Raw genomic sequence first — 17,254 nt, 5'->3', positions numbered from 1 at the left:
TGAGCATATTTAATCTTTTAAGTATGCTAAAGTGGAGCACCTTTAGTCTCTTATCTTTGAGGGTAGGTCTATTTTGGTTGCTTAAATATAACCCTGAGCATATTTAGTCCCTTAAGTATGCTAAAGTGGAGCACCTTTAGTCTCACTGACAGAATCGTCCAAGATCAATTACGAGGTTGGTTTCGGCACTCACCGTCCTTTTAATTTACTTATCGAAAATATTTTATAAACCAACACCCAATAATAGTACAGAGCTGACAAATTTAAGATTTTAACTCTGAAACTTTTACTTCTAAAAATTTCGGTTGATTTTTCCAAAAAGATAAGTTAAAATTTGAAAATATTAGAGCTGTCAATATCACTTCTAGGCATATTATTGAAGCAAACGAATAACCAGATTGTATTCTCACTTTTAGCTTGCGCTAGAAATTATTTACATCTGGTAGCCGAAAAAGTATATAAAATTTGTATAATTTTTGTATATTAACATACAAAATGTATATATATACAAATTTTATATATTTTCAAGGTCAAAATTTTAGAAGACACTATCTAAAAATGAGGAATTAAAGTGATAATTCGTGTTATCCAATAAAAGGAGAGGAAATCTTTTGCTTCAAAGTTAAAGATTTGTTTCATGAATCAGAGTTGATTAACACCGTTAGTTTTTGAACACATTCTGTCAATGAGACTAAAAGTGCTCCACTTTAGCATACTTAAGGACTAAATATGCTCAGGATTATATTTGAAGGACCAAAATAGGCTTAATCTCAAAGATAAAGGACTAAAAATGCTCCACTTTAACATACTTAAGTGACTAAATATGCTCAGGTTATATTTGAGAGACCAAAATAAACCTACTCTCAAACATAAATATTGGCCAAAAACTCACCAAACGTGTAACTTAGCTTCGTACAACACCCCTCCGAGCCCCTTTGCTAGTGATTAAAACCCGCCCGAAACTAAAAAGAATCAATCTCCCAACAAGTTTCAACTTCCCATTTTCTAGTCTTTTAATCCTTTGTTACTCTTCTCTTCCATCCAAAGCCAAGAATTTCCACTACATTTTACACATACATAAAACTATTCTCTGCAATTCTCCATAGCTTTATAAAATAATTGTGTTGATCAATAATTGTAAAAAGGGTTATCCTTTTCTTCTTTTAAGCTTAAAACAATGAAGGTTCATCCAGTACCAAGAAAACGCAACATCACGCTCCGATACGACATCGTTTCAGCACTCTCCCAGGCCAACGCCATAGCATCCGGCCGTCAAAAGAAGCTCCGTCGACTACCTCACATCTTCGCGAAGGTTCTCGAACTTCCTTTCCATTCCGATGCTGACGTGTCTATCCAAGAGAGCCCCGATTCGTTGCGCTTCGTTATCCCGACGGATGATAACGTTGGGGACAATATTAGGGCCCACACAGTTGAGATCTATCCTGGTGTTACTAAGATTGTGATACGAGGGGATAATGTTTTGGATTCGTCTTTAGGTGAGTTTGAGCTCGACTTATGGCGATTCCGTCTCCCGCCGTCAACTCTGCCGGAGCTGGCTACCGCCGCTTTTAACGACGGCGAGCTGGTGGTCACGGTCCCCAAAGACCCACATGAAGAAGACGTGGATGGTGCTGATATTGGTGAGGCTGGACGCCTTATTCTTGTACAATAAATCTCTAGCTTCAGTTCCTTTTTCTTTTTCAGTTTATGTCCCAATTGTGGCTCGTTTTGCTAAAGGGATATAATTTGAACTATCTATGTCTAAATAAGATAGCACCCCTTGGATGTGAATTTCGATCATTGTGGTCTACTCATTTCTTTACTAAAAGTTCAGTAATATAGAGGATTCATAGTAATAAACTTCTAACAAGTTTGGGATTTAGAGGCAATCAGATGTATCCACATAAAGTTTGGTAGATTGCTTTCTTTCTTTCACTACCCGCTAATTTAGAGTTTACAATTGGTTGGTGAGAAAAGATGAAAAGAGGAAGCTTTTGGTTCGAATTAGTGGCTATAAAGTCGTCCTGTAGTTTTATAATTGTGATTTGTCATTATTACATTTGCGTAGCTTTAGTTGCTCATATGGACAAGCATATAGGTTTGGGACGGCCAAAGACTGATTCTATGACCTCTCCATTTTGTTTATCTCATTTTGTTGGTTGTCATCTATTCAAAAGTGTTGTTACCCTTCAAAGAATATATTAATGGTGGTGCCATATAGTTGATTTTCCCTATTATGTGGTGATGATCAAGGGAAGAATGTATAAGGTGAAACTCCGTTTAGATGGCTCCTAGTGGCTAAGAAAGAATTCATCATACAGCCGTATGCGGGTCGAAGTATCCTAAGAACATTGATGTTGGTGATTCTATCATTAACTGTTGCAAATAATACATTGAACTGTAGGGATGACAATTTCTCAACTGCTAATGGGATGACAATTTCTCAACTATGTGCATTCCTGTGCTAGGTAATTGTCCTAGTAATTCTTTTCATAATGTCATTATATGTTTCTCTGAAACTCCGATTGTCAATAGATTTGTCCTGGTTGATTTGTAGACTTGTTCTTATCTAGTTCCACTTCTCTACGCTTGCCCAATAATGTCCCATCAAAGCTTTCTTGGTCCAAAAAATTCAAAACAAAAATAAAGTCTCCTTTCAATAATTGAACTTCCTCTAATTTTGTCTTCTCTGTTATTGCGCTGTGCAAATGTCATTCGCAGCGCTGCTCTCGTGAACATCAAAACCTAACAGTAGAATTGTGTTGCAGTTGCTATTACTGACAGATGCTAGATTCAATCTGTTTTGCATATGGGATGGAATTAATCAGATCATCGAAAGGCTTAAGAGCTGAGGCCAATCTGAAGAAGATTTAATTTCGAGAAATTTCTGTAGTTGGATTCTATAACCTTTGAGTTTATTATTTACTCGTGGTTGCATATATTTGAAATGCAGAAATGAATTTTTGGTTGTCATGTTATGGTGATTTGGGGGGGGGGGGGGTAACTACGAGCAGACTACCATTTTACCCTGTTTTCAGCTGGCCTAAACAACCTAGAGCAAATTGATCATACTCTTATGTGCGGCATCTATATTTCCACGGTTATGTAGTCTGTGAACTTCTAACTTACTGGCTTAGGGGCTATAGATGTGTCCAATATTTAATCATCTTGCAGCTAAGATAGTGCTTTAGTTAAGTTGCTTTGCAGCACTGACTCTATCTTTTTTCTCAGAGTTGAAAGAGGTTCTCTAGCTGCCAATCTTTGGTCATGGTAATGCGCCTAGGTGAAACATAGAACATCAAATCCCTGAAATTGACCTCACAAAAGTTAAACATATTTAGTGGTCGTTCTCGCTCCTCACCATGTGGTGGATTATATGCTCTTGGATGCTCATCAAGCTACAGTTCCTTGACCTCGGAGCCTATCCGAAAGCTGTGATATGGATCCTTGAGTAGCTTTTGCAAGTTCTCAACTTTAGGATGAAGTTCAACAGACGTCTATTATTGTAGTGTGGGACTATGTCAATTTGCATTATCATCTAGGACAGACCCGGCAGACGTGTTACCTTTCTGTTCTTCTGGTTGCTGGTAGCTTGTTCACCTAATGAACAATTAGTTAACATTGATAAAACCAACTTCTCTGGCAATCAAGTTTTTAATAATCAGATTGTTGCTTCAAGTGTTGTCACGATCATGATGAGTTTCGTCTTGGATGAATTGATGAATCAGAAGCTGGTCCAGTGGCATTTGCCTGGTTATTTCTACAGTATTAGTGGGTGGTGCTAGTATAATTTTGGTGATGAGATTAAGTGGGGTCTTGCAAATGTTAGTTTCATCCCTTTTCCTTGTATCAGTAGTCCAAATATGTGCCATTCCACTTACTGGCAGTGACGCATCCTAGGCTAGTGTGATGTCAAAGTCGAGGCTCCACACTCCAAATACCACTATGATATCAAGAAAAGGGTGGATCTGAAGGCTTCAACTTTTATCTTGAGAATGGCGAATTTTCATCGCTGTAGTTTTGCAGCCAGTAACCATTGCTGAAATTTACTGTAAAGGTGAATTATTCGCCAATCCTCTCTTTACAAGTGGGACAGGAATAGATTCTGCTTGGGGCAGTTTCTCAACATATTCTACTAAGCACTATTGCTCTCAATGGCCACATTTTAATGGTAAAGTTACCTCCATTTTCATTAAAATAAAAATTTGAGAACAGTGGCTGTTGTAAACTAGTCTAGGAACTCTAGAATTGCATGTTGCTGCTTTACTCTTGATAGGTCATACTCAGTTGCAATGGAATTGAACTAGGAAGAATATAAGTAGACAATCAGAAGCAACATATATAAGATGCTAGGGCCGAAGAATTATACGCGCGACCTGCCAGTAACACCAAGTCACCCAAAGAGATTAAGAAAAATTATATTTTTCTTATACACTAGCAGCTCATAAATTAGTGTTGTTGGTACATACTAAATAAGTTAGCGGTTGAAAAAGTTAGTCGATAATCTGACCTTGGGCACAAACAAGTATGGCATATAATACTCCCTCCATTTTAATTTATTTATAGCCACACAAAATACATGCACCCATTTTACACCACAAGGTAGTTTAATCAATGTAAATGGAATTTCTTACTTCGAAATGGAAACTTGCAACTATCTTCGTTATCATTCATAAAAAGTTGTCATTCTTTTTCTTTAATTGTTCAAATTAACTACTCCGTTAAAGTCATTACAAAGTCTGGTGGACGAGTTTCTGGAAAAGTTATTTGAAATGAAAATACCGTTAAAATAGCACGGGCTAGCTACTGGTTATTCAAAAATAGCCAGCGTTTGCAAAGTCATTGAAAAATAATCACTATTTTGCTGCAACAAGGATCGGTCCAACATAATATACTGGAGATCGGTGCACTTGTGTATGAATTTCCAGTATATTATACCGGACCGATATATTATATTGGAACTCTAGTATATTATGCTAGAGTTCCAGTATACTTATGCTGGAACTCCATTATAATATGTTGGAGTTTCAGTATACTTATGCTGGAAGTCCAGTATATTATGTTGAAGTGTTTTCCGGATTTTAAATAGTGTTTTCGTTTAAATTTATTTTTACATGAAAAGTGGTTAAATTTCGATTACTTTTGAAACTGTGGTTATTTTTGAATGACAACTTGTAAACTGTGGCTAATATAGAGAAATGACAATTCCAAAGCAAGATTATAGAGTTATCAGTCTAATTTGTATAGCAGTGCAATTTGAATACTATGTGCAAAAGTTCATTGATTCCTTAAAAGCAAGGAACCCATAGACACATGTTTTCTACACACATATTCATCACCCGATTTCAATTAAGTAAAATATGTATTTCACGTTAATAATCTTGAACTGCTAAGATTGAGTTGTAAATTAAAGAGACTCGAACTTCTTTACCGGAGAAGGTAATTCATCTCTCATTTATATTTGGTGTTTGAATAATCATAAGTTCTAGTTTTAGCAGAATCAACCTTTTGTGAAAATGGACCGGAAAAGGTTTAGTTTGCCAAAGAAAGAATCTATATATATATATATATATATATATATATATATATAGAATGCTGACTTGGCACCTCTTATAGACAAGAAAAGGTATTTATCTAATTTCTTAGTTTTTGGGGGTTTTCTTCTATTTATGTGTTATATTAAAAAACTCAAAAGACATGACTTCTCATTAAACATTATCCTTTCGTATTACTTATAAACTTATCATTTCACATCAGTTACAAACCTTTATGTGGTATATTAAAAAATTAAAAACTGAAAAGACATGACTCTTAATTAAACATCCTAAATCCATTTCAGTTACAAACATTTTCACCTATAATTGCTCCTATTCCAATCCTATAAATTCAATAACATGTTGAGAGAAGGGAAGCGGCAGGCGTCTCAACATGTTATTGCTTAGTTTAGAATCAATGGCCACTAAAAGGCATTTGGAAACACAACTTTAGACGTTATTTATTCTTCTTTTTTCTTTTTGTTTTTCGTTGCCTTGCATTTCATTTCAAGTTCTTATATGAATAGAAAATTTTTTATTTTACTATTTCACGAAAGAATCAAATAAAGAAGTGAAAGGGAATAAGGTGCGCATACACAAATACAAATATTTATGAAAGTGAAATTTTTCCTTATGAATTCTTTTTTTTTTCTCCATTTCATAAAGAAATCATATTATGAAAAATACTGTCCATCTAAGCTTTAACTCTAATAAAAATATTTAAGTTTGTGATTAATGACAAAAGGCCTTAGCCGTCCATTTGTGTTTGTAGGTAATTTTCTATTTTTTGTCAAAGAAACGGTTGATTCATCTCCTAATTTAGGAAATGTTGGTCATATTCATGATTCTCAATCGGATGTTGTCAAGAGATGCTTTCTTCAAAATCAAAAGCTCTCACCGTCTCATTAGGACTTTAAGAAGCACATCCATTTGCGTATTTGAGTAGGGAATTAGGAAAAAAGCGTAGGATAATTAAATTTAAAGGACATTTTAGTAGGACGCTTATAAAACCTTTAATATGATTTTATATATATTTACACACCTATACCACATAACATATTTCCTTTTATTTAAAAGATTTTAGAGCTATGTTCTAATAAGACAATGCAAGAATTTTAATTTAGGAGACTTGCTAATAATTGTACTAATTGAAAATAGTTGTTTTTAATAATATATAGACTCAATACTTTTTAACGAAATCTTTAACATAATTCATTTATTTATATCAAGTCCTTTTTTTGGTGAATAGGAAGCATATCAAATGAGTTTTTTCTAACTGTTATGTTTTATTATTTTGTATGGGTGTCAATTTTTTTATATTCTATTAAGGCTTAATTTTGTGTTACAATCGTCTTAACATGTTACTTCGCTTGCTGCATCACAAAAACGATAATTAAAGCCTCATTTAGTAATGGTTCAAAAATATATTAGATATAATTAACTTTTTTTTCTTGATAATCTAAACAGTGGAACATGATGCAAAAGCCTTTACTTTCGTTAGACTGACGTGTAGTTACATTGTATGTAATGTTTACCAATCTTCAGGGAAGAAAACAGGTTGTTGTTTTTTTGGGTTATTTGTATTTCTTTGGTTTCATGATGTTTCAAATCTTGAGAATCGCATTAGCACCATTAGTATTAATTTTGTAAGTTAAAAATATGTACCTACTTAAATTAAAGAATATTATGTATATAAATAAGTTTTCACACTTACACTATACACGGAAATAATGCAAAGAATAAATTATATGAGAAATAAAAATACAATATTTTTATGAAACATAGACAATTTTTCAAAATGAAAACTATGTAAAATTGTTAAATCAAAGGAAACAATTTTTTTTTTCTCAAAATAAAATAAAGTGTTGAAAGTATATTTGCAACTAAAGGTCTAATTTTTTATTTATTTATATACTTAAGTGATAGGAAAAGATGATTGTTTCATATTTTAACCAAGTGACTCATACATGATTATGTGATAATAAAATATTTTTTACAATTTGCTTAACCACATACATTTTTTATATTATGAATGTGTAGTAAGTTTTAATTTTGATAATTCAGCAAAAAATTTCACTTCTCAGATACTTTTTACGATCGCGCGAAGCACAACTAGTTAACTAGTATACAATAATAGTAGACTGCACATTTATTGAAGAAAGATAAGAGTAAATTAATCAAAAAATACTTTTTATTAGGAAAAGATATCATATATAGATATTATACAAAAACCAAGTATCTTTAGAACTTTTAGAAGTATCTAATTGGAGTATTAATAGTAAGATGTATAACTTGAAATTTAATTTATGAAGTTTACTAAATCGTGCGAAACGCGGACAAATTAACTGGTATATATATAAAATTGGGATAATAGGAGATGAGTTGACACCTCTCTTTGGCCAAGGATCCCTTTTTATCTATTTTCTCCTTTTTTGGCTTTTATTCTTTTTCCCCCTATTTATGTACTATTTCTTTAAAAAAAAAATAGGTATTTCAACCATTACTTAATTAAGAAACCAAAATTTACCACTTTTCACCTTTATTTCTCCCACCTCTTCGGTTGCAACCGTTATTAACATAATGAGCCTATTTATTCCTTTCCTCACTACTGCTATTTATTTCTTCTTCTAAGATCCCCCTCTCCTCTTAATTTTCTACCGCTTTTCTTTCTTCTTTCCTTCATCCTCGATTGTAGATAAATTTTGTGTCTTTCTTGTATCATTGAGACATTTTTTGTTGAAAAGGTTGAAAATTGTACAATTAATTGTTACTATTCATCTATGTTATTTTATTTCTTCCACTTTTTCTTGATCGTAGTTTGGAAACATTGTAATTTTGAATTTTGAAGCCTTTCCCTGCTTTAATTACAGAAAATTAGAATACCATTATGCTTAGTGTATTATAAGTTTCTGATGTTTTCTTTCTCTTTTTTTTATTTCACTGATTTTAGTTTAGTATTTTTTGCTAGTTGATTAATGCTATGTAAGTTTTGACTGATCAAAATAAAGTTTTTGTCTACAATTTTAATTTTATATGACAAAGAAACGATGGTCAATTAGTTTTATATTTTTGTAATTTATTTTTATTAATTTGTGTTACACATAAACTATATAAAAGGATCTAACAACAAAATAAATTTCTTCAACTATTTCCTCCTTTTCCTATTTTCTTTTCCCTTCTCTTATTTCCTTTGATTTTCAAGTAGTGGTTGAAAATTCTGTCTCTATAAAATAAATTTTAGAAGAATTTTTTTGAAGAATTCCTTGCTATAGATTCTGGTCGATTTTGTAGCGCCCTGTGGAGAAAAGTTTCTTTCTTTTTGGTTACTGTTGGTGCATGGAGAATATAAAGTACGTTGTTATCATGCATTTTTTGACCTTTTATACCTTATTCATGGTCATAATTGATAATGCAATTTTGTTAAAATCTACTGCTTGTATACTTATCCAACAAAATTTTTGGTGTGACTGTATCCAGAGATGGCGCCAATATTTTTGATTTATGAATTCTAATTCACAAATTTTTTTACTAACTTGGTTTTAAAATGAAAACAAAGGAGGTAATTATTGGCAAAAATTGATAGGAGCAAAATATCTATATATGAAGAGTGTTAAAATGGAAAGCAACTTCTTCAGAGTTTACGAAAATTAGCCGAAGGAAAATAAAGAATAAACACAAAATGCACATCAAATATCATGTACATAAATACTTATAGAAATATAGAAAACGAAAGTGCTATTTGAAAGATATAACCAAATATATGTACTATAATAGGAAAAATATATATAAGGATTCTAAAGTTTCTAAAAGCATTTAATGGAGTTCTAAAATTAGAAAAAATATTTTTCTTTATTATTTGTCTTCTCCTAGAACGAGAAGAAACTAAAATAAACTATTAACAGAAAAATAAAACTGAAATCTAGCTTTTTGTACCAATAGAAAAATAACTAATTATAAAACATGACTATTAAATGAGAGAATAAAAATCAGGTGTGTGCGATGAATAGGTGGAGGCTTGTGAGGAATTAGGACGAGAGGTTTTAACTTTATTAATTCTGTAAGTATTCAATTGTTAATTATTATTTTTTCACTTCTATCCAGGAAAATATGTATTAACTTTAAGACTTTTAGAGAGTGTGTCGCCAAATCTCTTCCAAACACATTTATAAATATTTTAGAAGTATGAATAGTCATGATATTAGGCTATATAGATGATATTTACACCTTAATATTATCATACTTTATTGTTATTTTATAGGCGAATTCATAATAAAATGCTCTAAACGGGTGTTCTGCTTCGCAGGGAATAATCTAAGTGAGGAAGCACTACGGAGTGTTTTGGAGTCAATAATGAGAAGAAAATGCCCAACCAAGAAGTATCCGAGCATAAAGAAGCAAAAAAATGGACTGAGTGAATTCCACCGCGACCGCGGTGGAACCGCGGCAAATCAAGTACTCGAGGCAGAATGTTCAGCGTTCACCGCGGTCTTGCCGTGACCGCGGTGAACTATTCACGTGCCAGAAATTTGGGGACCAAAGTGTAACTCGGGAAAAACTTGTTCCAAACCCTTATAAACTTTAAAAGCTCGCCCAAGACATGGGGAAGCTTGTTTTTAGACTACTTTGGAGGCAAGAACAAGTGTGAGAAGAGTAACAAAACATTAGAGTTCTTCTATCTTCTCTTTATTATTGCAATTACCCATCATGAATAATTTAGTAGTTTTATCTTGTTTTATTATGCGTAGCTAATTTCCTAGTCTAGGGTTTTGATGGAACCTATTGAAGGATGAACTTCTTGTTATGTTAATATAGTTTGCCCAGTTTAATCTCTATTTGCTCAACCACGTTCTTGTTGTAGTTAATTGATAGGATCCTCAAGTAGTTGTGCCTATTTAGTATGCATAACTCGGGAGAGAGTGCATATTTAGGTAATTGTTGAACAACACCACTCCCAAAGTATATGAGGGATCAATAACTGAGGGTTTAAAGGCGGGATTAGGGATAACGAAGCCTTGGGTGCAATCTAAAGTGAGCTGTAATAAATAAAGTCAGCTAGCGTAATTCGGGAGAGTGCGTCTAGTAAATTATCGTGATTACTCGGGAGAGATTTACGGTAATAAGAGTGCTCATAATTGATAGAGACTATTTGGTGAATCTATGTGAAATATAACCGGAAGGGATTCCATCAATAGGGAAATCATAACCTTAGAACCTTCTCTGAATTGTTTACAACTTAATCATAGTTAGTTTTCATTTGCTAATTTACTTTCATTATTAGTTAGTAGAAATACCCTCAATTGTTATTTACAATGTATAGGAAGTTGATTCCGTAGAATTTAGTAAGTCTAACAAAAGTAATTGATAGGTTAATTCCTTGTGGGTTCGACTCTGGGCTAAATACTCAAATTATATTTGCAACGTCCACATATCCTCTTTATAAGGTATAGTTGGGCGAGATCAAATATTAGCGTCGTTGCCGGGGAACTTAACGGTGTTATCAATTACAATTGAAAGAAATACAAAAATTCTTAGTGTAGTCAGTTTTCTCTACACCCAATCTATACATTGAAATTTTAACGTTTGTTGACTTGGTTGTACAAGTGCATTCCTAGAAACACATCGAGAACTGGTGAAGTATTTGAAGCATTATCAGATCCCGAGAGAGTTTTCAAGGCTTTAAATCGGGCCAACCGGAAAAACAAACAACTGAACAATTCGAACCAGACATGTGAGATCATGAAGAAGACCCAGCTGTACTAATAGCGCCAGTGGCACCTCTTGTGCCAGAGGCTGCTCTCTATGATTGGGCGCACCCATAGCTAAAAATCTGGCCACAACGATTTTAGTCCCGCAGATACAAGCTGAATCATTCCAAATCACGAATAACATGCTGCACTTGTTGCAAAACAAGGGACTATTTTTGGGGTCATAAGTCGAAGATCCTCAACAACACTTGAAGAATTTCCTGTCAATCTGCAAAACCCAAAGGCAGCCCATCGTAACTCCGGAAGCAATCAAGCTATTATTATTTCTGTTCTCAGTGATAGGAGTTGCCCAGACCTGGCTAAACTCACTCCCCATTAATTCCATAATAACTTGGGAGGAGTTAGTCAAGCAATTCGTGAACAAGTTCTACCCACCCAACAAGACTGCTCAACAAATTGATGAAATTTTGAGTTTCAAACAGAGACCAGTGGAGACACTGCATGAAACATGGGAACGATTCAAAGGGATGCTGGTTATATGTTCGCACCATGGTATTCCGGATCTGATGTTGGGGAAGTGGTTTTACATGGGATTGTTAGATAGCGTAAAGGGTAATGTTGATGCTTCAGCTGGTGGAGCATTTTTGAGCAAAACTTGGAGAGAAGGCTAGAGTCTGCCTAACAAGATGGCACAGAATTCGGGATGGACAACCAGGAATGCACCTATCACTCCAATGGTTCACTCAGTGCCCTTAGATCCATCCAACTCTATGGCTGAAAACATGGCCACCTTATTGACACAAATGAGTATACTCACCAAAAAGGTGGAAGAGTCAGGGCAGAAGCAACAGGTACACATCGTAGATACTACCAATGGGGGCTTGTGCACATCTTGCATTAGTCAGCCAATTGGTAACCAGTGGAATGCAGAACATGATCATCATCACTACCCTGAAGACATGAATTATGTGTCTAATTATGGAGGCCAGAGACAGGGTGGTCAGAATTGGGGCCAGCAAAATCAGTCGTACAGGCTAGTCCAGCCACAGTTCAACAATGGAAACATGGGAGGTATGAGACCTCCTAACAATATAGCACCTTACCCAAGGCCACAGGGATATAACAATCAAAATCAACAATAGAGGTATCATCATCCTCAGCAGCAGCATAGTGGACGACAGGAAGATGGCTTTGCTAGACTTGAGGCAATGATGCAGCATGTTATTGGGTCTAATGCAAAAATTAGTGAAAGAGTATATGCACATGATTCAGCTATCAAAAATATTGAAGTGCAGATAGGCCAGATTTCGATGTCTCTAAACAATCGTCCTCATAGGACATTACCTGTAGACACTCAGATAAATCCAAAAGATCAAGGACCGAAGCAACTGATGGTAGTGAGTCTACGGAATGGCAGAGATTTAGATGTAGAGAAAGAGAGAGCTCGAGAAAGCAAACAGGCTGAGACACTCATAACAGTGCTCATTGAGCTAGATGAGTCAAAGAAACTGACAGAGGTGACAGTCCAGCCTGCCTAGGAAGAACATAACAGTCAGAGTGAGATTGAGAAAGAAGATGAGACAACCCAAGAACAAGTAGTTGAGGTGACAGCTGATAAAGAGCAAACCCAAATCATTAGGAAGAAAAGAAATCCCACACCATTCCCTCAGAGGCTGGCCAAGTACCAAAAAAAGGAACAATACAAGAAATTATTGGAGATGCTGAAACAAATCCAGGTAAATATCCATTGATAGATGCGTTGAAGGAGATGCCTGGTTATGCAAAAATGATGAAGGACTTGATGTCCTGAAAATTTGATTTCCAAGTCCTGGCCACAATGACACTTACTCAGACCTGCAGTGCGGTGGTGACTAGACCAATTTTTGAGAAGTTGTTTGATCCGGGGAGTTTCACGATTCCCTACACCATTGGTAATTTTGCTTTTGCTGAAACACTTTGTGATCTAGGAGCCAACATAAATCTTATGCCCGTGGCGATTTATAAGAGGCTGGGGATTGGAAGAGCTAGACCCACCTCTATGTTGTTCCAACTGGCTGACAGGACTGTAAAAAGACCCTCAGGTATCCTGGATGATGTGTTGATTCAGGTAGGGAAATTTGTGTTCCCTGCAGATTTTGTGATCTTAAACTGCAAGGTGGATGAAGAAATTCCCATAATTTTGGGAAGGCCGTTCTTGGCCACTGGGAGAGCTCTCATTGATTGTGAGACTAGGGAACTCAAGATGAGATTGAATGATGAAGAGATAACATTTAATGTGCAAAAATCTATGAGGCGATCAAGTGAATTCGCCAATTGCTCTCTTATTGATACCGTGGATGTAATTGTGGAAACTGATGATGAGATTCTGACTATTGAGGACCCTCTTACTGCATATCTGATGAATTTAGATGAGGTGAATGGAGAAGAACTGGCAGAATGGGTATTGGAATTAGAGGGCAGAGGATTCTAGGATAGAACTCTTGAATTTGAGCCCTTGCACTTGGAAAATACAGAAACTCCTCCAGCCAAGCCATCCATTGAAGAACCGCCAAAGCTGGAATTGAAGCCACTGCCAGCCCATCTCAGGTATGAGTTCCTTGGACCTGACTCCACATTACCTGTTATTATCTCATCTAGTTTGTTAGATGTGCAGGCACAACAACTCTTGCAGGTACTCAAGGAGTGTAAGACTATCATTGGGTGGACCATGGCAGACATTAAGGGGATCATCCTGGCCTACTGTATGCATAAGATTCTGCTGGAAGAGGGACACAAACCTTCCAGGGAACACTAAAGAAGGCTGAACCCCAACATGAAGTAAGTGGTGAAGAAAGAAGTGATAAAGTGGTTAGATGCGGGAATCATTTTCCCAATCTCTGAGAGCAGCTGGGTTAGCCCGGTGCAATGCGTGCCTAAGAAGGGTGGCATGACGGTGATCAAAAATGATAACAATGAACTTATCTCAACACGAACCGTCATGGGTTGGAGAATTTGCATAGACTATAGAAAGTTAAATCTAGCCACCCGGAAAGACCACTTCCCACTTCCCTTTATTGATCAGATGCTAGACAGATTGGTAGGGAGGTCACACTTCTATTTTCTGGATGGGTACTCGGGGTACAGTCAGATCTCCATTGCACCAGAGGACAGAGAGAAGACCTCTTTCACTTGCCCATATGGCATTTATGCCTTTCGGAGGATGCCCTTCGGCCTATGCAATGCACCCGCCACATTCCAAAGGTGCATGATGGCCATATTCACTGACATGGTAGAGGACATAATGGAGGTATTCATGGATGATTTCTCAGTGGTGGGGAACTCATTTGATAAGTGCCTTATAAATATGACTCGTGTGCTAAAGTGGTGTATTGAGACTAACTTGGTTCTTAATTGGGAAAAGTGCCATTTCATGATACAAGAGGGCATAATCTTGGGGCACCAGGTGTCCAGTAAAGTAATTGAGGTGGATCGCGCGAAAGTTGACGTGATAGCAAAGCTGTCACCTCCAACTTCAGTCAAGGCAATCAGGAGCTTCCTCGGGCATATCGGTTTTTACCGGAGATTCATAAGAGAATTCTAAAAAATTGTCAACCCTCTCTATAAGTTGTTAGAAAAAGATCACCCCTTCTTATTTTCTGATGATTGCAGGGTAGCATTCGAGGAGCTGATAAAGAGGCTGGTCACAACACCCATCATTGTTGTCCCCGACTAGGAGCAATCATTCAAACTCATGTGTGATGCCAGTGACTACGCAGTGGGGGTAGTGCTGGGATAGCAGAAAGACAAGCTAATGCATCCAATATACTATGCCAGTAGAACGCTGAGTGGAGCCCAGTTGAACTACACTATGACTGAGAAGGAGATGTTGGCTGTGGTGTTTGCTTTCGACAAATTCAGATCGTACCTGATTGGCTCTAAGGTAATTTTATACACTGATCATACAGCTCTCAGGTACTTGATTGAGAAGAAGGAGTCTAAGTCGCGTCTGATTCGTTGGGTGTTGCTGCTGCAAGAATTCGACCTCGAAATTCGTGAGCGTAAGGGCACATAAAACCAAGTTGCTGACCATTTATCACGACTTAAGGGAGCGGAAAACTCAGTTGAGGTTGAGGACATTCTGGAAACCTTTCCAGACGAGCAGTTGCTCGCTACTAGTTTTGAGGAAGTGCCGTGGTATGCAGACTTTGAAATTACCTGGTCAGCGGTATAGTTCCCTATGACCTTTTCTGTGTACAAAAGAAAAAGTTTTATCATGACTGCCGCATGTATTATTGGTATGAACCTTACCTGTTTCGAATATATGTTGACAATATGATCCGGAGGTGAGTCCCCGAGATAGAACAATCTTCTATTTTGCAGGCATGTCATACATCGGTGTATGGAGGGCATTTGGAGGAGTCAGGACAGCTGCGAAAGTGCTAGAGGCCAGTTTCTTTTGGCCAACAGTGTTTAAAGATGCTCACCAATGGGTGAAGGGCTGCAATGAATGTCAGCGAACCGGGAACATTTCCTGTCGCCATGAGATGCCCATGAACCCGATTCAAGAGGTGGAAGTGTTTGATGTTTGGGGGATTGACTTCATGGTACCCTTCGTCAGCTCCTTTGGCAATAAGTACATACTTGTTGTTATGGATTACGTGTCCAAATGGGTAGAAGCTGCAGCGTTGCCCACTAATGATGCAAGAGTGGTGGTGGAATTCTTGAAGAAGAACATATTCACCCGTTTTGGGACCCCGAGAGCGATTATTAGTGTCGAAGGCACCCACTTCTGTAATCGAGCCTTCGAGAAGTTGCTAGCAAAATATGATGTACGCCACAACGTGGTAACCCCATATCACCCCCAGACTTATGGATAGGTTGAAGTGTCCAACAGAGAGATAAAGAGTGTGCTAACCAAGACTGTGAATGCCACAAGAACTGATTGGGCGAAAAAGTTAGATAATGCATCTAGGCTTATAGAACTGCTTTCAAAAACACCAATTGGTATGTCACCATATAAGTTGGTATTTGGGAAGGCTTGCCACTTGCTAGTGGAACTTGAACATAAAGCTTGGTGGGCACTGAAACAACTAAACCTAGACATTGAGGCTGCAGGCACAACGAGAATCACTGAATTGCATGAGCTTGATGAGATCCGACATCTTACTTTTGAGAGCACAAGGTTGTACAAGGAAAGAATGAAGAGGTTGCACGACCAGAACATTGTTGAGCGACATTTCAAACCCGGGGACATGGTATTGCTCTATAACTCAAGATTAAGGTTATTCCCTGGTAAGCTCAAGTCACGATGGTTTGGTCAATTTCGAGTGGTCGAAGTATTCCCTTCAGGGGCTGTAGAGATTGCCTCAAAGACTCTCACACATTTCGAGTCAATGGGCAGAGATTGAATCTATACATAGGCATGAAAGAACCAAAGGAAGTGTTAGAGACCCACCTGACGGAACCTCAGAGGTCGAACGAGCCTTAAATACTCTTGTCTGCGTCGTGCCGCGACGTTAAATCAGGCGATGCATGGAAGGCAACCCACGAATGTTGTTGTTAGTGTTTTCTTATGTAACTTCCTATAAAAAAAACTGCGCAAACCACCGCGACCGCGGTGGAACCGCGACAGAACCGCGGTGTGAGGCGATGATTCTGTCTCAGAACTAGGCAATCCACCGCGACCATGGTGGGATCGCATTAAGTCGTAAAATCGCATCGCCCAGGTAAGTAATTCGATTTTTTTTTATTTTGTTTTACTTTATTTTCAAATACCCCGCCCTCTTTTATTTCCCCAAACTCCCGACCCCCCTTCCCTAATTCTCCATCTCTCTTTTTATCTCTCTAAACCCTAACTCCCCAAATCCCTCTCTTCACCTTCTTCTTATTCACTCATACTACTCCCCCATCTCCATTCCTCTCACCCCTTCTTCCATTAAGGTATGCAACTAACCTTCCCCTATCTTTTCTTTTTGTATTGTGTGTAGTTATATGCTAGCCTAGTGTTTGTAATTGTGTAGTAATTTTTAGTAGATT

The 17,254-nt window shown here is 36.8% G+C and overlaps 3 protein-coding genes across 5 annotated transcripts; all 3 read left to right on the top strand.

Annotated features, from left to right (window-relative positions):
* Positions 1-905: 905 nt before the first annotated feature.
* LOC104218788 (uncharacterized) lies at positions 906-4,092 on the top strand. Of its 3 annotated transcripts, XM_070156553.1 has the most exons (3): positions 906-1,640; positions 2,405-2,468; positions 2,769-2,973. In XM_070156553.1, the coding sequence occupies exons 1-2, from the start codon at positions 1,178-1,180 to the stop codon at positions 2,434-2,436; spliced, it is 495 nt and encodes a 164-aa protein (XP_070012654.1). In that variant the 5' UTR covers positions 906-1,177; the 3' UTR covers positions 2,437-2,468; positions 2,769-2,973. The 3 variants fall into 3 exon arrangements, with proteins under 3 accessions (XP_070012654.1, XP_070012655.1, XP_009767679.2); XM_070156554.1 differs by lacking the exon at positions 2,405-2,468; XM_009769377.2 differs by lacking the exons at positions 2,405-2,468; positions 2,769-2,973 and adding an exon at positions 3,232-4,092 and having other exon boundaries at positions 907-1,640.
* Positions 4,093-13,076: 8,984 nt separating this feature from the next.
* LOC138877851 (uncharacterized) lies at positions 13,077-13,709 on the top strand. Its single transcript, XM_070157495.1, has one exon. It carries the CDS (start codon positions 13,077-13,079, stop codon positions 13,707-13,709), a length of 633 nt encoding a protein of 210 aa, XP_070013596.1.
* A 1,377-nt stretch (positions 13,710-15,086) lies between these two features.
* On the top strand, positions 15,087-16,626 carry LOC138877850 (uncharacterized). Its single transcript, XM_070157494.1, has 3 exons — positions 15,087-15,276; positions 15,373-15,443; positions 16,096-16,626. The coding sequence occupies exons 1-3, from the start codon at positions 15,087-15,089 to the stop codon at positions 16,624-16,626; spliced, it is 792 nt and encodes a 263-aa protein (XP_070013595.1).
* Positions 16,627-17,254: the final 628 nt, after the last annotated feature.

Source organism: Nicotiana sylvestris, chromosome 9 (assembly GCF_000393655.2).
Source record: "Nicotiana sylvestris chromosome 9, ASM39365v2, whole genome shotgun sequence".
Lineage (NCBI taxonomy): Eukaryota > Viridiplantae > Streptophyta > Magnoliopsida > Solanales > Solanaceae > Nicotiana > Nicotiana sylvestris.
Note: the sequence above shows the minus strand (reverse complement) of the source record. Positions and strands in the feature narration are given on the sequence as shown.

What these genes read in the sequence shown, in the direction of transcription:
- LOC138877850 (XM_070157494.1), top strand. Translation starts at nt 15,087, where the DNA reads ATGACTGAGAAGGAGATGTTGGCTGTGGTGTTTGCTTTCGACAAATTC. An exon ending in CGACCTCGAAATTCGTGAGC is followed by an intron (nt 15,277 to 15,372) that starts GTAAGGGCACAT and finishes AAACCTTTCCAG; the next exon opens with ACGAGCAGTTGCTCGCTACT. An exon ending in TTGAAATTACCTGGTCAGCG is followed by an intron (nt 15,444 to 16,095) that starts GTATAGTTCCCT and finishes ACTTATGGATAG; the next exon opens with GTTGAAGTGTCCAACAGAGA.
- LOC138877851 (XM_070157495.1), top strand. Translation starts at nt 13,077, where the DNA reads ATGACACTTACTCAGACCTGCAGTGCGGTGGTGACTAGACCAATTTTT.
- LOC104218788 (XM_070156553.1), top strand. Translation starts at nt 1,178, where the DNA reads ATGAAGGTTCATCCAGTACCAAGAAAACGCAACATCACGCTCCGATAC. An exon ending in CGTGGATGGTGCTGATATTG is followed by an intron (nt 1,641 to 2,404) that starts GTGAGGCTGGAC and finishes ATTGAACTGTAG; the next exon opens with GGATGACAATTTCTCAACTG.